The sequence below is a fragment of the Tetrahymena thermophila genome, assembly GCF_000189635.1.
Source record: "Tetrahymena thermophila SB210 genomic scaffold scf_8254716, whole genome shotgun sequence".
Taxonomy (NCBI): domain Eukaryota; phylum Ciliophora; class Oligohymenophorea; order Hymenostomatida; family Tetrahymenidae; genus Tetrahymena; species Tetrahymena thermophila.
In genome coordinates this window covers 1,159,014-1,183,020 of record NW_002476481.1, presented here as the reverse complement: position 1 = coordinate 1,183,020, position 24,007 = coordinate 1,159,014, and the positions used below count along the sequence as shown (strand labels likewise).

The following is a 24,007-nucleotide window of genomic DNA, read 5'->3' as shown; positions in this document are numbered from 1 at the left end:
TAAAAATAATTTATAATTATAGATTTAATTTAAACTATTAACTCCAAAAATTTTTAATATTATAAAATAATTTACTAATTTCTTGAGCTCTCAAATAAAATAAATGCAAAATCAATTTATTTTTCTTTAAAAACAAAAATTATTAGATCATCTATTATAAATCAAATGGATATATTTATTATCTTGATTGAAGTTAAAGCAATTTATTAATACTCATATTAAACTAAAAATAATTATTAATATATTCTTATAAACAATAGCAATATTATAAAACTATAATCTAAAATGATACTGAAATGAATAAGCATATAAATATTGTTTGCTGTGTGCATTAGTAATCTGTTTTCAGTTTTTAGAATAATATATTTTTTCGTTTGATTTATGAGTAAACTAATAATTTTTTTATTTAATAGTATTGATAAAAATAAAATAATTTTTAGATTAAAGAGCAAAATAGTTATTTTTGAATATTTAGTTTGAAGAATAAGAAGAATAAGTTACATATTATTTACATAGAATTTTTAGTCTATATTTTTATATTATTAATTGCTTTATAAACATCACTCTTTCTTTTTTATATTATTTTTATTATTTTATTTTATAGAAATAAAAAATTTAATTTAATTAGCAGGTTATTTTTTAATTCATTATTATTATTGAATCTACTCAACTTATTAAATAGCCATTCTTCTTTTATAAACACGTACCCATTTTGGCTACTACGAGATAAAATAGTATAAGAAAGTAATTACTAACAGGATCAAATGTTCCAAACTAAACATTGTAATATAAACTTGATTCCATATGTTAATTGATTCTTAGGACTCTTATACATTTAGATTATTAACGTTATTTGAGCTATTTAAATCAGAATCATAACACATCTGAGAGTATTCTTCTTAAATTTAAAGGTCGTATATTTTATAGTAATCAAAACAGAGGAATGCCACGTTTGTAAATATGCAGAATATTGAAATCAAAAATATAACTTTATTCCATGCATTTATACCCTGAACTTTGAAGGGCATTGGACGACGATACAATCTGTTACTAAGCTTAAATTTATCACTAGATCTTTCCAAGATATTAAATAAGTAAGAAAAGAAAGATGCCAATGGATTTACTGCTGCAAAAAGAGTAATAAATGCTATTTAAGCAACAACCTATTAAATAATAAATATTATTAAAATAAAATCTTAAAGCGAAAAGTTTTGAAAAGAGATTTAATTTTTAAATATTTTAATGATTCAAATAAAATTTTTTAAAAATTTACCTCAATGTAATCATCAAAATCATCATAAAATAGCATCTCAATTTCTCTAATGCTGTCAGCATAAAGTTAATTTAATTCTTCATTTTTTTTAATTGTATTATCGTCTTCTTCTGGATTAGTTTCCTTTTGTTTTTTCATAGAAATTATTTTTTTCATTACCCAAGGTACTACAGATTCAGTAGCTACTTTTCTAACTTCGTCAAGTAAGAATAAGGAACCCAAAAGACTTTTAAGAGAATTAATGTCCCTTACAACGAAAGCAATAAAAAAGAAATGAGTAAATCTATTAATTAAATCAAAAATAAAACGCTTAATAACAAGAGAAGAGTTAAAATCATTATTTGTTCTGTGATTTTCTCTTTAAGTAGACTTAGAGCTGATTGTGTTGTAAAACTCATTTATTTTCAATATAAATACTATCATAATTACATTAAATATCGTTTCCTTTAATGGTAATTTTGCTAAAATACCACCTACCTCCGTCAGGGAAGCAATTGATTCTATGTACAACATCGAATTCTTATGAATTAATCCATTCAAATTAAATATAATCACTTTAAGCAAAAAAGCCATCACTAACAATGGAAGACTTTCTAATGTGCTAATTATATACAAGTAGAGACGCTTAGATCTAGGGTAATACTCTTCTTCGCACATCGTAGTTACTTTTATTCTTTTCTATCCTTTGAAATTCACATTCCTATTTTTTATTAAAGTAAGTCAATTAATCTTACCCATAAATAACTATCAACCATATTTTATGTTTTGCATTAAAAAATAAGCACTAATAAATAATTAATTAATTATTATTCAAAAAATTTTCATATTTTTTTACTCAATAATTTTTTCAAGAAAATTAATTTTAATTAAATTAAAATGGATTTTAAAAAAATATAACTCATTTTTATTATTCTGTTTTGAATTAAAATTTTTTCTGAATTTAAGAACAAATTGGATAATTTTCCTTTAGCAAAAAATATTTCATTTTTGTATATTTTTGCTTGTTAAAAATTCATCTCTGATTCCTAAAAAATAAATTATTAAAAATTTATATTTGCCTAAGATGAAATTTTAAATGGATTTTTTTAAATTTGTTTCATGTTAAAAATTTATATTATTTTAAGAGAAAATAATTCAGTTAAATGTATTTGTATTTATTTTTTATTAATTTATGATTAATTCTTTGCTGGCTAATAATATATTGAAATCAGGATGGAACATAAAATTTATGAATAATGTTAATAAATTTTAATGTTCAATCTATTTGCAGTATACAACTCTTAAAAAATTAACTTTTGATTTGTAGAAAATTTAAAATTTAATAGTAATTATTGAAATTATCTTGAATAGAAATTAATTTTTCAAAAATTAATTTGGAATGCGTTATACATGCAATCATACTAACGAGGAAGATTATTTTTAAAATTAAATTTTGTAACGATTCGAAATTCAGATAGAAAAATAATATTCTTGAAAACTTTTATGGATAAATGAACTAATAATTTTACCTGTCCTCTTTGTATATCTTTTTACCAAATACACCCCACTTAACTTGCAACTCTGACTCATATCTCTTCCAGAATATATAGAACAAAGAGCTCCAAATGCAAATAAAAACAGTATAAAAAAAGTAGAAGTAAAGATATTATTTTGTGAAAAACTTATTTGATAACACATAAGTAATTAGACCCAGTATTGCTGGATAGAGTAGCCACTTTTGATAGAAATCTAAAAACTCGAAATAACTTGATATATTCTCTCCATAGTAATCCTCTATTGACTGAATCGAATCGCTTATAGCAGCATTTTTTTCATGCAAAGGGATTATTTCTGTTATCAACTGCTATTCTTATAAAAACTCCAAAAATCTTAAATCTTTAATTCGAATTTTATTCATGTAAGAATAAGTTATTCGAAGTCTTTCTGCAGGAGTGAAAATTCCTAAACCTCTTTTAGACATGATAACATTTCCTTCCTTATCTAAATCATAGAGCATTTCAGTTTTGATAACATTCAATTTCTCATATTATTAAATTCTAGGATCTATTTTTTCTAATAATTTAACCTATTCTTCTTTACTTATTTTTTTATTGTAAGTTTTAGTCGTTCCATTTATTTAATTAGAATGTCCATTTTAACTAGGTTTTTCTTGATTTGATTACTTTGTAAGTAGCTCAAAAGTTTCTTGTTAGTTTTATTAAAGTTAATTTTACTTATAACCATTTGTTTCTTTGTTTGCTTTTTCCAATTTTTAAAGCAAGCTTCTTTGTGTTGGAGAAGCAGAGTCAAATCTAAAGTATTATTATTATTTTGAAGCAACTTTATCTTTTTTTTCCTAAAAAGTGGCTTAACTTTGTCCTGCACTTCCCCCATTCTAATTGCTGTTTAATTCTTCAGAATCATCCATTGGATTTTAGATATTATTCAAAATCTAGTCAATTCTATAATAATCTGATTTTTAAGATTCAGGACTATTAACCTCAATATTATACTGATTTTATGCTTTAATCAACATTAGCTCGTTCGCTTGTATTTAAGTCTTAGAAAGCTTGTAATTCTTTCTGATTTAAAGCTCTTAAGCTTCTGTGAAGACTGTCAATATGTTTGAAAGCTCTATGAAAAGAATATTTTTCTTCCTATCTAAAGATTGTGTTTATAATACTTTCAACCCATACATACTAAACTATTTAGATATGGTTGATATTTGTATTTAAGAAAGATCGCTATTTAGAACTAAAGCAAACTAAGGTCCATCATCAAATCTTTCCTAATTATAAGTAGTTGACTTTCTTGGGCTTTTTTGTCTAAACATGCTATTTCTAACTAATTACTTTTTACTATTTTTTCTATTTAAATTAGATTTTCTTAAAAATCAAATCTTTAAGTACCTTTATTTACTTTATGGAAATCAAAACAAATGAATATTTTCTACTTTTATAAGAAACTTTACTTAATAAAACTACAGAAAACTAAGTGAAATTAAAAAAATATTTGTGATAAATTAAAGTCTATGCTACTATATAAAATTTGTTTACAATTTCTTTATTCATAGCTAAAAATAGTTAAATATTTATTCTATAATTTGTATAAAAAGTATAAAACTATATTTGACTTTAGATTAATATTTTGAATATACATATTTAAATAAGTATTCTTTTGTTACTGTAATATTACTTTACACGGAGCAACATTAATACAGTTCCAATTTAAAAAGGATTCTAAGATTTTTGCTTATTTAATAAGAGGAAACTTAGGACCATCATAAAATTTTTTCATGTTAATAATAGCTTATTTTGTTAGGGTTTTCAGTCTAAAAATGTTATTTCTAATTAATTATTATTTATTATTTTCTCTTTATAAACAAGATACACTTAAAAATAAATGAAAATAGATATTAAGAAAATTAAGAAAACTTATTCAAATTTAAAAATACATGTATGAATCATTTAGACCTGCACTATTATATAAAATTGAATTAAAATTTTTTATAACATATCTAACATTAATTCCATTTTTTTTCAATAATTTGCAGTATTAATGTTTAATAAGAAGTATAAAATTATGCTTATAAATGTAATATTTTTGATATAAATTTTGAAAATTAAAAAGAATATTTTATATATAAAAAAACTTTAAATAATGCATTCATTTCTTGTTGCTACTATATGATTTTAGAATTAAAAATATTCCATGCATATTCCTTGTTATAACAATCTAGTTAGAGTTTTAAACCAGCTATATTTATAATATTTTTATAAGGGATTCTAATATTTTTATATAAATATTTTGAAAAAAAAATAACATTTTTAAACAATTTTAAAAAACTAAAATGTGTGTTTTATACAATTTAATTAAATTTTTACATAAATTTTATTAATAATTGAAAATTTGTTTTTTATTAATAAAAATTCTCAAAAGCTATTTTCATTTAATGTATTTTAATTAAAATGAATATTCTTGTTAATTAAATAAATAAGCTTTTGACATGTATAATTTGAATCTCAGAAATATTATTTATAAAAAGGTTTGTTTGTTTAAACGTGAAATCAGATTAGCTTAATTATAAATAGATTTCTATTTTATTAAAAGCAAATAAGTATTTTATATAAGAAAGAAAGTAAATCATTAGGGAAAAAAAAAATTTGATAAATAAATAATTAATTAAAGATTCTTTATTTGAGCTTTAAACCAATCAATCCTAATTAATTGCAATGATAAAAAAGATTATGCCAAATAATCAAAATAAAAAAAAATATAATGGTTTAGATTTTGAAAATTTTTAGTGTAAACTGTTCAAGAAAATTGATTTAAATGAAAAAGTTCAAGAAGAAAAGTAGGTTTAATGCCCTATTATAGGAAGTGCATGGAGTGGAATAAATTAGAGACTAGATAGTATTCCTTTATTCTACTATGGAACATAGAATGGAATCATAGTTAGATTGAGTATGGAAAAATTAGCTTAAAATATAGAAATAGAAAGCAATTAATAGAGCAAGGAAGGTTAATAATCTTAAAATTAAACAAAAAAAGATGGTCTATAAGTCATAAAATAACTCAGGCATGTAATAAGCAGACAATAATAGATAAAGGATAATAATTTATTTAGTTAGTAGGATAACTAAATATGCGAATAAGATCACATTTTGCATATCAAAGCTTTTTAAATTTATGGCGATAAGTAACCTTGCTATCAGGTTGGCTAGGTGAATAATTGTGTTATTTTGAGCGGAAGAGAATAATATAACTTTGAACTGAAAATTTTCGATGAAAATTTAAATCTACTTTAAACTTTATAAAATTAAGTTTCTACACAACATTTTACTCGTTCTTTTAATAATATTTTGATATTCAGAAATACAATGTCATTCGAATAATCTTCTCAAATTCTTTTCAGTAAAATTATTGACCAAAAGCTTAAACTTTATAAAAAACAAATAACATTTGAGGACAAAACCATCTTTCCTACAACAATACTTGCAGATGGTGATTTTTTGTTTGTGGGGCTTTACCAAAAAAAGGTTTATGTTTACAGTATTAAAAAAAGAAAGTTAATAAAACTGATAAATCCTAAAATAGACACATATGCTAAAAAAATAGCATACAACAATAGTTTGAAAATTGTAGTAGTTATATCATTAGAAGATTAAATCTCCTTCATCAATCTAATGAGTGGTGAAGTGATCATTTAGTACAAATTAAAAGAAATATTTTAGATGTAAAATATTCAATTTTCTGACAAATTTGAAATATTCCTCTTCTGTTTTGTAAATGATGATGTTGTTTTAATTGGAGGATCCTTTAATTGTTTATTTTTTTTCGACTGGAAGGCAGGTAAAGTTTTAAAAAAGTATGTAGATTATGCTAACTTTGTGGGAGCTATTTTCTATAATAATTTTATATATCTAACTCATGAAAAGAGTAGTTTTATTTCAATTATTCAATGATTTATTATATATAAACAATTGTAAGCAAAAATAATTAAATAAATTTAATCAATAACAATCTTATATTAATCTAATTTAATAAAATATATACGAATTGAAAAAATAAGTTAAAATATCTCATTATATCAACTTATACATACATAAAATAAGCTATTTAATACAATAAATTTTAAACATTTTTTTTGTTTTGGAAATTAAATAAAATAATTTTATGAAATTGTTAATTTTTAATTTGCATTTTACAAATATGAAATACATTTAATAAATAATAAAAACTCTTTATAATTTTTTATTTAATTTAAAATTTAATATTTTGTACTTATAGATTATTTTTATAATTGAGAATACAAATTATTTAATCTTTAATCACTTTCTTTCGTTTATATTTTATTCAAGATTATCAATTTAAACTTTTTTATAAACTGATTTTTAATTTATTTAGTTTAGAATCTTGAGTATTTATTATCAAAAATGAAGTCAAATAAAAATTCTTTTAAAATTTTTATCCTAAAAAAGGTTTCATATTTTTGCTTAATTTTAAATGTTAGGATTTAAGTTATTTAAAATTTGATATTTTTTTCACTTTAATCTTTATATATATGATTCTAAATTTAAATATTTTATTTAAATTCCATTTAATTTAATTTCAATTTTAATATTTAAACATTTATGGATAATTTAGTTAATTTTTGAGAATATTTTTGCAATTAATTCCAAATTTTGTTTTCTTACTAAATTAGCTTGTATTTTTATTTACTTTAAAGTATTTTTTATTCGAAAAATTCAAGTATTTTACAACAAAAACTACTTTAAATACTTAATTAATTTTACTTTATTTACACTTTTTTTATTATTAATTTAATAGGCATTAAGGTTTATTTTTTATTAAAAGAGAAATAATTTGGTTCTTAGAGGATTTTAATATGGATAAAACTTATTAAATATCTCAACTTAATATTAGATGCAGGTAATTTTAAGAATTAATATATATTATTATATCGAAAAGTGATTAGATATCAAAATTCATTATAAATCAGATCAGTTCTACTTTGGATTTTGTGATATTAAGAAATTAAATATTTTAAAAGTTTTTTAGAAAGACCTGCTGATAATTAATTAGATAAAAATAATTTAAAAAAGTTAATTGTTGATGGCATCCTAAAAATATTAATAAAGAAAAAATAATAAGAGGTAATAGCTAAATCTTGAAGTGTTTGAATGCAAGCTTCTGTAAAAAATAGATTTAGATAAGGATAACAGCATAGATAACTCAAATCAAGATAATTCAGAATAAGCTTTAAATATAGGATCAGCATGGAGTGGTATTAACATAAGAAGCGACTAAAAACCCATATACTTTTATGGAACGGAGCATGGTTTTGCTGTGAGATTAAGCATACAGGAAACATAAAGTGCTAGAAAAGAATGTGAAAACTAAAATAATGTTTTTAAGATATTTGATCATGAAATTGAAAATAAAAATAGGAGTGAAAATGAAAATTAAGTTGGCAAAGGTGATGAAAAAAGTAGAAATTTAAATATTTAAATCCTAAAGCTTTATGATAGCAACTATCCATGCTTGTAAATAGGATAACTTAACAATAATAATATAGCAGTTAGTACTAGGTAATAAGGATTTTATTAGCTGCACATAATTAATCAAAACTTAGAAAGAATATTCCTTGTAGAAAACCCCTTTTCTGCAATGTAGTTTGCAAAATCTAAAAATAATACAATTATCTTCAAAGAAAAAAGTAGCTAGAGTTCGTTCCTTCGATTTGGGAAAATAGAAAATAATAAATTTAAATATTATGATAGACAAATACATCTAGTTGATTAAGTCACTTGTTTATATGTCTATAATGATTTTTTATTTATTGGTTTATACAATAAGTAGCTATCTGTGTACAGCATTAAAAATAGGAGAATTATAAAGAATATTGACACTTAAACATAGTTCAATATAAAAAGGATTATTTATATCCCTAAATATAAAACGATAGCTGTTGTTTCTACTTCAGATGAACTGTCTTTCATTGACTACATAACTGGAAAAGTCACTTAGTTATATAAAATCTCCAACATTTTTAAATAAGAGGAACTAGATTGTTCAAGCAGAGTTTAAATATTTCTCTTCAATTTTGTTAACCCTGAAGTTGTGTTAATCGGCGGATCATTTCCCTATTTGCTTTTCTTCGAATGGCAGTCTGGAAAAGTTATAAAAAAATATACAGACTAATCTTAATTTGTTGGCTCATTCATTCACAATAATCTTCTTTATTTGACTCATGAAAAAAAAAGCGATATTACAATCTTGTATTGAGAAATCTCTTTAAATATTTCATTTACTATATATTTTGTAAATGAAAATTGAGTATTTTACTTCGCTAATATTTTTTATATGCTTATTTTTGAGCTTCTTTTATTTTTGATCAAATTAATTTCTTTATTTCTGATCACAATCAGCGTTTTTGAGTTTTTGAGAGAAAAAATTAGCATTTTTATGATCTTTGTTAAAAGTATTTATAAATAAATAAAAACTAAACACATAATTTGTTGGACTTTTAAGATGAATTCAATAAATTTTGCAAATAATATTCAAACAAAAAGTTTAAAAACTAAAATAATTTCAAATTTGAAAAGAAGTTTTATATTTGTTTAAGCATATCTTAGTTTAATAAAATAATTTCTAAGAGTGTACTTTTTATTTTATATATCAAGAAAAGTAATAAGTAAAATTAACTTAAAGAATTGTAATAAACTGACAAATAAATTAATAATTGCAATTAATTTAAATGAATTAAAAAGCATCGTAAAAATAGGAGATAAATGAATCAAATACTTCTGATTAATAGGATGTCCCTTTTTAAGGATAGTTTAAAAGAATTATTAGCAGTCCAATATTAAATCTAACAGCTGGTATTGTTCATGACGAGTACAATAATGATTTTTATTGGGGAACATAAGATGGATCTTTATATATTTTTAGGTATAATTAATATGAAAAAATGAAATCATAAAAGCTAATAAATTTGGACAAAGAAGATATTTTAGCTGGATAAGATAATCTTCTTTAAAATTAGTAAATAGAAGATTTAAATTAAAAAATGTAATTTCTTAATATTCTTAACGAAAATGATTATGAAAGTCTAAAGGAGAAAGATAATCATACTGATGTATTGGAATAAGAATTATGTTCAATCTCATAGTATCAAAATGAATAAAATTCTACAAGCAATTTTTTAATCGGTAATGGAAAACTTAATTTTAATGGAAGTTAAATTCAATAAGTAAAATAGTAAAATAATTTACAGCCTAATTTAGGATTTCCAAATTGCAGCCCTGAAGAAAATAAAAAATCACATTTAAATTAAAATTGTAGTTAGGGAGATTAAAGTTTTGGCAATTTAAGTTAATAATAATAATAAAACATAAAAATTAAAATGCAAGATGATAATAATAAATTATAATTCTTGGAATAGAAAAATTAGTCAAATTATTCTGATAATTTAAATTTTAATGATGCCAATAGCAATAAACAAAAAAAGGATTAAATTTTTAGTGAGTCTTTAGAAATTGATAAGAATACTCTAGACTAATCAGTTAAATAAAATAGCATATATTAATAAAATAAAATGAATAAAAACGACATAAATATTTCTGATAATGAGTATAAACTTGATTACCCTTAAGAATTGAATAAATTAGATAGAACTTAAAACAATTTAATAAATTAAGATAAATAGAGTCAGAAAAATTAGAAATTTCCTTAAAATAATGAAGATGTGAAATAGAAATAGAACATTCAAAAAAATTATTAAAATCATTATCAATTTACTTAGTATATTAATAATTCATCTACATCGAAATAGAATAACTAAAAAATTAATAAAAGCTAGTTTAATGGTTAATAAAAATCCAGTTAATCTTTTGAAGTTCAAGACAGCTGGATAAGTTAATATTGTTAAAAGATAAAAGTTAGTGATAAATAGGTTTTTGAAATAGTTGTGTTGAGAGATGTGATTTGTCTGTCGTTTTTTGGAAATATAGTTATTGCTATCGAAAAGAAAACTTTTTAAAAGGTTTATTAACTGAAAGGAGACCCACTAATATACTAAGGGATTTCTTTCTTATGCAAGTCTAACCATGACGAAATCATTGTAAGATAGGATAGTATAAACGGAATAGAAGTATGGAAAATAAATAACTTTAAAACTGTCAAACCCAATGTTAAAAAGCTTTTCTAAACTTCAACTTCATACCAAGATTAATTTCATGCTATGCTAGTGATAAAAATTTAATTAATGATTTATGGCAATAATCAAGGCACAATAAATATAATCAATTTAAAATCAGGAAAGATAGTTTAAAGTTTAATTAAAATATTTAAAAGTCAGATAATTAGCTTATCAACAAACAAAAAATCATAAAAAAACGAATAAATTCTAATTGGAGCTGATTCTAAATGGAATTTCAAGATATTTTCATTACCATATATGCAAACTATTACTCAATTTAATGTATTTAACTTAGGTTTCACAATGCCATCATTCCACCAACAACTAAATATTGTGAAGGTATTAAATACAGAGGCTATTTTGATATCTGGAAGTAGCAAATAGGCAGTCATTTATGATTGGAAATAAAGTAAAACTATAAAAAATATAAGCTATTAAAACAGCAATTTTTATTCTTTTATTAATCTTTCAAAACAATCCTCTATCATTTTAATCAAATAATTAAATTAACAAAAAACTTCTTTTCTAATAACTGAATGGAGTTGATTTGTCTGAATTGATCTCTTAAATTGTTTATATTATCTAAAATATTTATTAATTACATTAATTTAGCTATGAAATAATATAATATCTAAATTTTCTTTCCTTCTTTCTCAATATTTTAAAACTAATTAGTTTATAAATTTAAATGTTTTTTAATCTTAGTTAATTTAACTTCTTAAAATATTCAAATTATTTGCTATTTATATGAATAAAATTACTGATATTAATTCTCATCATTTCATTTTATATCATCATTAATGCTTTCATTTAAGATATCATTAATATTTTCATTTTAAAATATCATTTTTTCTATTTATTTTAAAATATTGTTTATGCTTTTAAATTAAAATAATTATTTTTTATTTACAAAATAAATTAGATAATTGTTAAAAAATTAAAAATTAAATTACAAGATATATATTTGAATTGTCTTGATATATGTTTCTTAGTAAATATCATTTAAAATTAATTTTAATCAATAGCTTTAAATAGAAAATATTCAATTCTTAAGTTATGATAGAAATATTTGAAATAAAAAGCTGAATCTAAAAGAAATAAACAAGCAGACAAAATGCTATCAAATAATACAAAGTAAGATAATAATCAATCCTGTATATTTATACATTAAATTCTATTAAGAACTCCACCATAACCTATCCCAAATACTTGTTGGAGGATTAGGATTATCAGGAGAACCTTCATCGGGTTTTCCTTCTGGCTTAGGTTATGGATCGGGTTAAGGTTCTGGTTATGGTTCAGGAGCAGGCTAAGGATCTCCTTCCTCATATTGAATATCATCTTATTTAAATTAGTTAATATGATTTGAGTGATTAATCTGCTTTTTAAGCTAATATTCTTGATTTTGATTTAAAACTTATGGCTTTTTAAGTGTCAGCAATCTATTAATATTTGAGTCGCTTTTTTAAGCTGTAACACAGATATTTAATATAGTAGCAATAATAAATAGGTACAATGCTATTTTCTACATTATTATAATGATAAAATCCTTAAATTTTGAGCTTAAGTGTATCTAAAATATGTGTATATAAAACTTTTTATCCTAATACTTTTTTAATCAGACTATTTGTTTAATATTTTCTATGTTTATTTTAAATTATTAAATAAATAAATATTAATTAATTAATTACATTGATTTCACCTCAAAACAGTAAACATATTTACCAAACAAAATAAAGAGGTATATGCATTTATCATTTCAAATTTGAAAATATTCTATGTATATATTTCTGATAATTTAATATTGATTTACTTTCATAATTTAATTATCAGATGCTGTTAAAAAATTATTTTAAAATTATATAATGCTTTTTCTTATATAATTATCAAACAAAATTTCTAAATTTTTTATGAAATTAAAGAATTAGTTATGCTTACATCAAAATAGAAAAATGGTTCTATAATACATAAATTAGAGCATTTACAGCATATTTATTTTAAATAATTTAAAATAAAAAATTAAATTATATTTTAAAATAATTTTTAATATGGCTGCTGTTTATGACAAATAGTAAAAATTAATTTTAAAGCTAAAAAGTCTTTCTATGAAATTTTTTACTGCTTATTTGCTTCATTACTACCAATAATATTTTGAGAGAAATGTGAGCACTTATTATTTGTTAAAACGAGCAAATAGAAAGATAAAAATAAATATTTTTGATTTGATTCTATTCAATATTTTGGTAATAAATTAGGCTTAATCCTACTATTCATACAATACAATAAATAATTTAGAATTAATAAGCAAACTATTTTTATATTAAACAAATAAAGTTATAATAAGTAAGTATATTTGATAGTTTTAGATATGTCTGACCAAACTAATAATGATTAAAAAACCATCAAAGATTTTTAGTAAGCAAATCAATAAACTTTTTAAAGCTTCAACAACCCTATGGCGATGAATTAATAAGCCGGTTAGCAAAGTTAAATGCCTCATATGTTTAATTAGGCCAATAATATGAAGATAGATCTTTTAAATTTTAAACCTACGACTTAATTTAATACTCCAAATATGAATAATTTCATGCCACAGCAAGGAATACAGCCTTCTTAATAAAATTTTAATATGAATAGCAATTTCAACTTTAATTTCTTTAATTTTCACAAACCTCCTATGCCACCACCTCCTCCTCCACCAGTTAATAAACAAAACAATTAGTATAAAGGTAATAATAACTTTCATAACAATCACAACAAAAACCAATAAAATCGTTTCAATCCTAATCAAAAAAAAAACTTTTACAATAATGGTAACAACAACAATAACAATAATCAATATAGGAATAACTATTAAGCAGGGTTAAATAATAATAATAATAATTAAAATAACTAGCAAACAAATAACAATAAAAATAATGCTTTTAATGGAAATAATTAAAATAAGTAGCAATAGCAAAATAACAATGGAGATTAAAATCAAAATAGAAATAAAAACAATAACTTTAATCAAAATAATAAAAGAAAACACAATAACCCCAATTAAAATAATTAATAAAACGATTAATCTAACCTATAAAATAGCAAAGATGTACAAAGCTAATAGTAGCATATGTAGCAGTCATAAAATAGATCTCATTTGGGATAAAAACACCCACATTAAAATAACAAGTAGAATCATTAAAATAAAAATTAGGCAGTGAGTTTGTAGATTTACCAAGAAAACTAAGATGAAATAAGAAAATGGATAGAATAGAGAAAAAAAAACTATCCAACTTCTGAAAATATCAAGAAAAAACAAACAGAAGAATATAGGAATTAATAGAATGGATAAGTAAACAGAGAAGAGCTTTCCAAGTTAGAATAAAAGCTGAGAAAGAAAATTATGATTAGCAATTCTAGCTTAAAAAAGCTGGAAATTTAATAAAAGCATTATGAAATGTTGAGAAAGCTTTACACTGAGGGAGACAAGGCACCAAAAACAAAAAAAATGAGAGAAGAAATTGAAAATAAGAAAGACAAAAGATAAAATAGGAAAGATGATAGACATAAAAATTAAGAAAACTTTAAAAAGTAAGAGGACAGTAGAATCAATTAGCAAAAGATAGATTATTCTGAATAAGAATTGAAGTAAAAGGCCAAATTTTAAAATAAATTAAAGAACAAACTAGCTTAAAAGAGACTTATCACACTTTAAATTTTAGAAAAAATCTAAAATAGAAAAGCAATTTATGATTCTGTATAATAAAACATAGAAGATAAAGCAAATAGTAGTCTAGAGTTATAAAAAAATGATTAAAATTAAATAATTGAAGAGGAAAACGATGATATGCCAATAGAAGTACCTTTGGTAAGCTTGAAGTAAAATTAAGCTGACACCACATAGATAATACAAAACTAGCATGAAGAATAAAGAAAAAAAGTGAATGAAACAGAAAACAGCAAAGCTAAAAATAAGAAAAAAAGGAGAAATGATCATGAAAACATTGAAGATGAAGACTAAGAAAACAGTAATAATGTTAGTAACAGAGCAGGTTAGTTTTCCGAAAAAGAAAAAATCAATGAAATGATAAACGAGCTTAAAGAAAAGAGAGACAAGTACTCTCAAGAATTAGATTTATCATTTAATTACAAATCTAACTCATCTAATTTCAGGTATAAAGCAAATACTCTTCTAACTAATTTAGTGTTAGATGAAATTTATAGAGAACGTAATTACTTATTGCAAGCCATAAGATATATAGTTTCAAATAATTTCTTTGATGAATAAGCTGAAAATGTTCAAAGCACTTAAAGTTAAGATTTGAAAAATATTTAAGATACAGCCAATAACAATTTAACTCTTTAGGATGTTGAACAAAACCAGGACAGCTAAGGATAATAATAAAGCAATTTTGATTCAATTTCCAATAAAAATGAACTAAATTCAAATAATATTGAAGTAAATTTAGACAATTTAAAGCAAATTTCAGAAATTTAAGAGAAAGCTTAATAAACCATAAATTAACTACCAACAAGCTTTGAATAAGATTAAAATTGCTTGTAATAGATCAAAGAAGATGCTTAAAACGGTATCGAACCAGTCGCTTAAAAACATTAAAATTAAGAAATTAGCTAATAAGCAAATCATATTGAAGAAGAATAAGAGAAATAATGAATATAAATTAAATTCTATAAAGACATTTGAAAAGTTACATTTTCAAATTAAAAAATTAATATAAAAATGAGATTAATAATTATTAAATAATGTTAGAACTGATAATTTATTTATTTTATTTCTTTAAAAATCTGTATTTTTTGGATAAAATTATTAATTTGGTAATTAAAATAAAATTCTTTTCTTTCTTTTTTGTATATTTTAGCTTTTTAATTTTAAATATTTATAAATTAAAATCATGAAATCTCCTTTTTTATTTAAATTAAAAAAAATTAATAAATTTCAAATATTTTCTAAGAAGATTTAAATAATTTAAAGTAAATGTCTAAAAGATAAGAGAAAGTAATAAAACAAAAATATACTTTAAGTAGAGTTAAAATACTTTGGAATAGATCAAAGAGGAGACATAAAATAGTTTTGAAAAAATATGCCACTTAAAAAACATAAAAATGAGCAAATAAATTAATAAAGTAATTTAATTGAAGAATAATCATGAATAAAAATAAATAAATTCAATTCTAAAACAACGTTTATTTAACGGTTTTCTTTTAAAATACAAAGTTAATATAAAAATGAGATTAATAATTATAAAATCAGATTATAATTTATTTATTTATTTATTGCATTTTTTATGAGAGTCTCTATTTTTTGGATAAATCAATTTATTCACTTTGTTTAAATTAAAGATTTTGTTTTAGAGAATAGAATTAATTAATTACTCGCATATAAAAATTTACTCAGAATACATCTTAAATAAAATATTTAATAATAGATTTATATAATTTATTATTTTTATTAAACTTAATTTTGCTTTTAGGAGATTTAAATTATATCATTTGAAAATTAATTCAGATATTAAACACAGAAATAAATTTATTAAAAATAAATCTGTAAGGTTAAATTGAAAAATCAATTTATATTTTATTTAATAAATTATCTTTATATATAAACTATAAAATATTTTCATTGTTTTTGCATTGAAAATGTTGAAGTCCTAGAAAAGGAGGAATTATTAAAGTTGTTTGATTAATTTGTCTTCATTCTTTTTTACTATGAACTTGAAGGACTTTCCCTCACTACTTAAATTTCAGAAAACTGATAGATTTGAGGGTCACTTGTCTCTATTTTAGGGGCGTTAGCTTAACTGTTTTATTGGTGTTAATGCTATTTTAGTATCTACCTCTTTTTAGCTGCAAAACTAGCTGGAGTATCAATGCTTAGCTGATCATCTTCGGTGTTGTAATTTTTTTTATTTTTTTAATCGCTTTGCTGAATATCTTATGCACTTTACAGGCTGTCGTTCTCGTAAATTTCGTACTCATTAACTTCATCTTCGTTACTATCAGAATTTATATCTTAAATGTCTTCGTTTTGTCCAACCTCAATCAATCTTTTCAGCTCTTATTTCAGCAATTTGTGAGCAATTAGAATAGGTATTAAGTTGAACTCGAATTCATTTTATATATTCTCGGATGACACAATATTTTCTTATGAATTAATTCTTCTTAGTGAATTATTTATGGAAGATATTTTTTACTCACTTTAATATGCACTGCCACCTCCACCATTATTATCTTTAGTCTTTTTTTCGTTCTTTAATATTCTGTCTTGCAATACTAAGAGCACATCTCTCCACACTTCGTATGTTTCTATCTAGACAAAAGGCTTTAGAGACTCCACGTAATTCATAATGATTACTTTTTCATTAGGCCAGTCTTCCTTAAGTTCCAAAAACTTTGTCTCTATTTCATAATTATCTCTAACTCCTATAAATTTACGTTATGCTGCATCCAAGAAAAGATGATTTTATAGACAGAGTGCTGTGAATTTTTAGAAAGAGAGACATTTTTCGTTTTCAGTGATAATATCAGCATTAGACTCAAACATTTTAAAAGCCTTTGAAAAAGAGAATTTATCAGCTTCTATATGTCTAAATAGTGTTAGGAACTCGTTCAAATTAATAGATCCATTGCCATCTAAGTCGCATGCCAAGAAAGCATTTTTCACATAAACCTTAGTAGAATTCATAGTCTATCTATACTTTGCAAGAACTCTGCTTAGTAGCTGATCAACATCTATTACTAACTTGGTGGTTTACTTAGCTTCAAATTCTTTAGTTTGCTCAATAAAAGCACGTAAATCATTTATTTATTCCTAAGGTAAAATCTTTTCTAACTTTACTTTTAATAGATCTAAAGCCCTAAGGTAGTGAGTATAAATTCTTAAATCAGATTCATTGAACGGAATAGCACTTCCCATCGTTGATCCTCTAATCAAAAAATGCCAACAAGAAATGTACTTATCCATTTCTTCAATACTATAGTTTTCATCATCTCTTGAGAATACTCCAATTAACTTTCCAAACAAATTAACACGGAATATTTGTTGATAATTTAATATATTCATTAAAAAATGTAAGTATTTTTATTCAGCAACATTCTTAAAACCATACTAATGAATGAATTTATTAAATACAAAAATACACATTTCTGTGTCTGGTGACAATCTGCTTTCACGTATTTAACGAATACGATCTTCGTAAATTTAAGTTATCTGCTTTAAAACGCTTTTTAAAGGAAGAAAACCATTAAACTTCTTTGGTAGGCCTATCTCACGTACTTTCTTTGTTAGGACAACACCAGAGTGGATAGATTTGTCTTAAACAGTAAGTTTTTAAGCTACTTTATTTGTATTAAAATTTAAACGAAGTGCATTGCTTTTAGAATTTTATTGCTTTTATTTCTTCATTTGAAGTTTTTTCTTTAATGCCTCTTAAGGGAATAAGTCTTCTTCAAATTTCTGATCTATTTCTTTTGGTAACCTCCATCTTATAGAAGTAAATTATTAAAAGAACTGCTCAACAACAGATTTATAAGAATCCTTTTGTGTCTTTTACACGTGATTAAAAATTTTATAGGTAAAATTGAATAGCTCCTACATAATCTTTTATTTCATATAAAAATAATAAAAAAATAAAATCTATTTTTAAATATTTTACTTCGATGAGTTATTTTATAGATTCCTCATAGTTGCTAGATTTCTCACTCTCTAAATTATATAGCTTAACAACTTGTAAAATTTATTCTTTAAGTTCTTATTTATTATCTCTAAGAATCCTGTTAGCTTCTTTGATTTTTGATTTTTTATTAATACCCTTATAAGATTCATTTGTATTTATTTGAATTTGAGAGTTTGAGGACTCTTCCTCTTGCTAGTTTTAGCTTCTAGCAAAAGTAGAAATTTGCAAATCTTGCTGTAAATTTTATTACCTACTGCTTTTTGTGTTGTTAGGAGTTTTATTCTAAGTACTCGTAGAAGGCTATTATTATTAAGATTTTTTTGTTGGTGAGCTTGCAACAGAATTGTCCTAATAAAATAAGTTTCAAAAATATTAATTAATTAAATATGTAAAAATAATTTATTTTTAAATAATAAGGTTATTAATTAATAAATTTGCTTTGATATTTTATAAGAAAAGAGTTAAATATATAAAATTAATTTAATATATAATTAAAATAAAGAAAATCTTTTATATTAAAATTCAGAAAAAAAATACAATAAATAATAATTAATTAGCTAATAAAAATTTATTAAGCAAAAGGTAGGTTTGATCATTATCAAAAATTTTAAATAAATGAAATATTTCATTTTTTATTGTTTTAGCAAATAATTTGAGTTAACTTCATTCATTCATAGTAGAAAATAAATTAAATTTTTAAGATGATATTTAAAGCTTAAAAATTAAAAATTGGTAATAAAATTTACTCTTGTTTAATTGATTGGTGTTCCACCTGGTACACTGCTGAAATATCTAGATTTTCTTTGAGTTCTTAATGCTATTTTAGTAATATTTTTGTTGCTACTTGGAGTTTCTTCATTAATTTTGACTTTTGTCCTTGAGTTTTGAAGATTAACTTCATCTTCTTCTATTTCTTCTTCACTTTAATCTTCTTCAGCTGAATCATTGCTTTCAGGGCAATCTGAGTCTAAGAAATTTTTTAAGACATGAATTTTTTCTGTGAAATTTTCAATTTCTTATTTATTTATTGGCTTTTTAATTTTGTTAATTGGCAAACCCCTTATTAATCTTACGATGCTTATTCTTTGTTTCACTCTCTAAAATATCTGTTTTGTATTGATATGACTATTGCTTTAGTTAACTTCATCTCCTAGTAAAACACTTTTATTGTTTATTTCACTTATGTTATTTACATTTTCGCTTTCACTAATTCCAGATATGTTTAAAAGCTACTGCTTGAGCTCTTCTTGCTAAGCAATTTATTTGATTCTTTCATTATCTAATATTTGATCTAGTTATGGATCTAAAAGTTACAACTCTGTCTATATCGATGAGGAAACCATTGTAGCCTTAGGATTAGTAATTTTAGGGTCAGTTTGACACTCTTGATTGTAAAAAAGTACAGGAATATTTTCTTTTACTTCTTTTATTAGCACATCATGGTTTTCAACTTTTGTGATTTTTTAGACATCTCTCAAGATTTCTTCAATATCACAGTCATTTTCATCTTCATCATCTTCATTTATGTCCTATTGATCTGCTTATAAATTTTCTATCTATTTTTTCAGATCAGATTAGCTTTTAGCTGTTTGAGTGTTTGGAGATGTTTTATCTTATTTGAGAATAGGCGATGTAGGAATTTATAATAGTATCTAATTTGGATTATCTTTTTACTGGTTTTCATTTAACTTTTCAGTAGTTTACTTCAATTCAAGACCTAAAAAGTGATTTACTTCAATAGAATTTCTTTTATTTTGCTATGGATTCTAATTTGATTTTTATGCATCAACAAGGGTGTTTGATTGCTAGAAGCCAAATATCGCTTTGCTTGAACAAGTTTAGTCAAATATTTGTGTTTTCGATGCTTTTTTATCTTAGCCCTCTTATTTATAGCTTAATCGTTCATTCAAGTTATTATTTTCATTACGCAGATTTAGATATTCATTCTTAATTATTGTGCTTACCCTTCTTTGTTTTAAGAAGGTTTGGTTCAGCTGATTATACTTTTCAGTCATCTGCTTTAGCTGTTTCTCCAATTGTTTATTCTCTTCACCTAATTCTCCCATCTTAAATCTGAATGCTTCAACATCTTGTTCATTTCCGAAAATATTTATTTTGAATTCTTTTTCTTTGTCTTTTAGCCCTCCAAGAAAGAGAATCATGTCATCTCTCTTTTTCTTTTCAACCATCATATGCTTTTTAGTTTAAAGAAGCAAGACACTGCTTACCAATTCTAAAATTAAATTCTTGCAATCACTATTTAATTACTCAGCACATCTCTTGATACCTTCTCTTAAAATGTCTTAGAAAGACTGTGTTTATTCTATTAAAAACTGAAGCTCACTTGTTTTTCTATCCTTTTTTTTTACTACTTCAACACAAAGTAGTTTCTCTACTTGCTTCTTTATTTCTCTAAAATCTGATGTTTTAAGAATTTATTTTAAGTTATTTTATTACTAGCTTGACGAGCATTTAGGTGTATCAAGAGTCTAATTTGATGAGTCGTTCTGATATTACTCTGATTCAAAAAGATTTGTCAATTAAATCAATTATTTCTGTATTTCATCTTTGTACATGTATTCACAATCCACAAAGATGGTTCTTATGTAATTTATAAATCCAACATTTTCTATTTTATCAAATTCTTATTTTTCAAAATTATTCAAATTCTAAGGAACAACAAACGGGGTTATTCTAGAATTAATTTTTTGATTTAATTTTTCATCTACCAACTAATTTTATTTTAGTCCATTTAATTAATCAAGCTCATTTTTTTTACTAGTACTACTAGCTTCAGATTTCTTCTTTTTATATAGTTCTCGATCAATAAATTCTTAGATATTAGGAGGTTTATCAAATTTTATTTAAGAAGAACTTGGATAAGATCTCTTAATTTTATATTGAACTCCCTCACTTTAAATATTATTTCTTTTGTATTCAACTGGTTTATTGCCAAAGCAAGTTGAATTATTGCTACTGCTGTTAAACTGACTATTAGTTAAATTTGTATTTGGTTTTACTTCTATTTTTAAGTTATTTATAATAGAATTGTTGTTAGTGGTATTTTTAAGACTTATTGCACTTTAATTTACACTAGAATACATTTAAGAAGAGTTAGCGTGCTAAGCACCAATTTAAAGAAATTGTGTGATATTCTTCATCTTCTATTTTATAAACTAATTATTGTTGCTATTTTCTTATATTAACTATTGCCTTTTAGTAATATCTTCTTTTGTAGGAGAGATGAAACCGACTCTGTAAGTAGATGTTTATTGCTAATTAAAAGTCTAATTAAACTTTAACTAAGTAGGCGAGTTGATAAGCAACTAGTTTTCTTGCAAATTGGAAACATTTTAATGATTTTAAATATTTGATTTAGAATTGCTGAATGTGTTTGTTGGGGGATTATGGTAAGAATTTTTGAACCTTTAAATAGAAGAAGAAATAAAGTAATTATTGTCTGTTATTTAATTCTTTTTATCTTCCTCTTCATCCTATATATTTTCATTGCTTAAAACTTCATTCGGCAGTTGATAATTTGTTCTTTTGCTTTGATAACTTGTCTGACTTTGCCTTATGTTTATGTTTTTACTTGACCCTTAAAGAGACTAATTTCTATTTATACCATCACTTTGAGACATCAAATACTGATCTACTTTCTAAGGAATGAAAAACTAAAATGCCTAATTGGTTTAAGTTTTAGACAAGTTATTGCTATTTTATGATTTTTAAGATAATAATGAACCATTATTTGAATTTGGTAAAACTTATCCCAATAAATTCCTCGGACTAGTAATTTGCCTTAAAGATGTCCTTTAATTATTAATTTATTATTATGAGGAAGGTGCTTATCCTTCACTATTATTTTTTTAAATTAATTCCAAATTCCTAATTTATTTCTTAGCTATTTGCGAATTTTCTTGATTACGATTACTCTAAGAATGACTTTATTACATTGGTCTTAAATTTTGTGTTTTTGAAGCTGAAGATGAAACTGTATTTGACTTTGGCTAATTAGTTTCATCACTCATATTTATGAAAATATTAATAATAAGTTATACGTAAACTAATTTAGTTAATTTTTGCAAAAAATTTTAGATTAGTTTAATTAAAATAATCAGTAATTAAATTTCTAATCTTTATATTTGGAGTCTTTTAGAGTCTTTCATGGTTACGATGATAAATTTTACTTATTTATTACACTATTACTGAATTATTTTTGCTTTAATTCTACTAGTCTATATAAATTTTTAAATGACTCCCAATATTCTAGTTATAAAGAAAAATAGTTTGTAAAAATCATGAATGCATTGCCTATTAATTTCAACTTTTGGTTAAACTAAATCAGTTTATTTATAATAAAAAGAATTAAAGATTATAAAACACACACAAATAATCTAAGCTATGCTTATAATTTAAATTTATTCATTCAATATTTGCTTAACTTTTAAAATATCTTCAAATATTTAATTAAAAATTAATATTAAAATGAATAAATATTAAAAATATGTTTAAGAATTAAATTATTCTATTCCTAAAGACAAGTCTGCAATTAATTATATAACAAGAATTGAAATTTTATTCAAGTAAAAATATTGAATAAAATACAACAGTAAAAATTAATTTATGCAAATTCTTTTTATATTATAAAATTATAAAAAAATAATATATTATTCTTCTGAAGCCAATGTTTTTTTTTTTTTTACAGAAGTATCAATAAATTTGTTGATCTTTAATTTCTTCTTCCAATTTTATGTTTTTGCTACCTAATTTATTATTTACTTAGTAGATTTAAAACTCAATTTCATTACTTTTCTAAATGAGGTTAGATACTATTTTTACTTAGAGAATTTATTTCTGTGCTGAACCTATTTTTTATAAAATTAGATTGAATTATTATTTTCAATCATTATGATAGCTAGTCTTCTCTTTAGATAAAAATCAAATTTTAAAAACTATTTTATTCTATTTTTTAATTTTTTAGAATGGATTTTAAAAAATTTAACATAATAAATTGCTCTTGATATTTGTTTTTAAATGCTAGTGTAGAAAATTTATCAAAATATGATTAAAGATATTCAATGATTTTGAAGATTTGTTTTAGATAAAATTAGTTTTTAGCAAATTAATTTTATTCTCTTTTTTAAATGTATAATATGCACATTAAAATTTTAAAAAATTTAAATATTTTTAACATTTGTTTGATATAATCATAGAATGTAATAGATTTTTATATCAAAATGTGATTTTCACTAACAGTTATTCTAATATTTTTGATATTTAGATAATTGTTTAATATTTTGAAATTATTTATTCAATTTTTTATGTGTTTTATGTATATATCAATTTTAAATAAAAATAAATACATTTCATAAA

The 24,007-nt window shown here is 22.6% G+C and overlaps 7 protein-coding genes across 7 annotated transcripts; 4 read left to right on the top strand and 3 right to left on the bottom strand. All coding sequences in view use genetic code 6, as the record gives it.

The window, feature by feature from the left end:
- Window positions 1-644: 644 nt before the first annotated feature.
- TTHERM_00107180 (calcium-activated chloride channel protein) lies at window positions 645-4,085 on the bottom strand (the record flags this gene model as incomplete). The annotated part of the gene is made up of 3 exons (XM_001012361.2): window positions 645-1,163; window positions 1,274-1,973; window positions 2,782-4,085. 3 exons carry the CDS (start codon window positions 4,083-4,085, stop codon window positions 645-647), a joined length of 2,523 nt encoding a protein of 840 aa, XP_001012361.2.
- Window positions 4,086-5,386: 1,301 nt separating this feature from the next.
- Window positions 5,387-6,831, top strand: TTHERM_000107179 (hypothetical protein). The gene has a single exon (XM_012796650.1). It carries the CDS (start codon window positions 5,485-5,487, stop codon window positions 6,715-6,717), a length of 1,233 nt encoding a protein of 410 aa, XP_012652104.1. The 5' UTR covers window positions 5,387-5,484; the 3' UTR covers window positions 6,718-6,831.
- Window positions 6,832-7,726: 895 nt separating this feature from the next.
- Window positions 7,727-9,040, top strand: TTHERM_000107178 (hypothetical protein; the record flags this gene model as incomplete). Its single annotated transcript, XM_012796649.1, has 1 exon — window positions 7,727-9,040. The coding sequence occupies exon 1, from the start codon at window positions 7,868-7,870 to the stop codon at window positions 9,038-9,040; it is 1,173 nt and encodes a 390-aa protein (XP_012652103.1). The 5' UTR covers window positions 7,727-7,867.
- A 472-nt stretch (window positions 9,041-9,512) lies between these two features.
- On the top strand, window positions 9,513-11,501 carry TTHERM_00107170 (hypothetical protein; the record flags this gene model as incomplete). The annotated part of the gene is made up of 1 exon (XM_001012360.2): window positions 9,513-11,501. One exon carries the CDS (start codon window positions 9,513-9,515, stop codon window positions 11,499-11,501), a length of 1,989 nt encoding a protein of 662 aa, XP_001012360.2.
- Window positions 11,502-12,075: 574 nt separating this feature from the next.
- On the bottom strand, window positions 12,076-12,486 carry TTHERM_00107160 (transmembrane protein, putative; the record flags this gene model as incomplete). The annotated part of the gene is made up of 1 exon (XM_001012359.3): window positions 12,076-12,486. The coding sequence occupies one exon, from the start codon at window positions 12,484-12,486 to the stop codon at window positions 12,076-12,078; it is 411 nt and encodes a 136-aa protein (XP_001012359.2).
- Window positions 12,487-13,218: 732 nt separating this feature from the next.
- TTHERM_00107150 (nuclear fragile X mental retardation-interacting protein) lies at window positions 13,219-15,612 on the top strand (the record flags this gene model as incomplete). The annotated part of the gene is made up of 1 exon (XM_001012358.2): window positions 13,219-15,612. The coding sequence occupies exon 1, from the start codon at window positions 13,324-13,326 to the stop codon at window positions 15,610-15,612; it is 2,289 nt and encodes a 762-aa protein (XP_001012358.1). The 5' UTR covers window positions 13,219-13,323.
- Window positions 15,613-16,575: 963 nt separating this feature from the next.
- TTHERM_00107140 (EF hand protein) lies at window positions 16,576-22,662 on the bottom strand (the record flags this gene model as incomplete). The annotated part of the gene is made up of 3 exons (XM_001012357.2): window positions 16,576-18,555; window positions 18,611-18,979; window positions 19,378-22,662. The coding sequence occupies 3 exons, from the start codon at window positions 22,660-22,662 to the stop codon at window positions 16,576-16,578; spliced, it is 5,634 nt and encodes a 1,877-aa protein (XP_001012357.2).
- Between the last annotated feature and the right edge of the window lie 1,345 nt (window positions 22,663-24,007).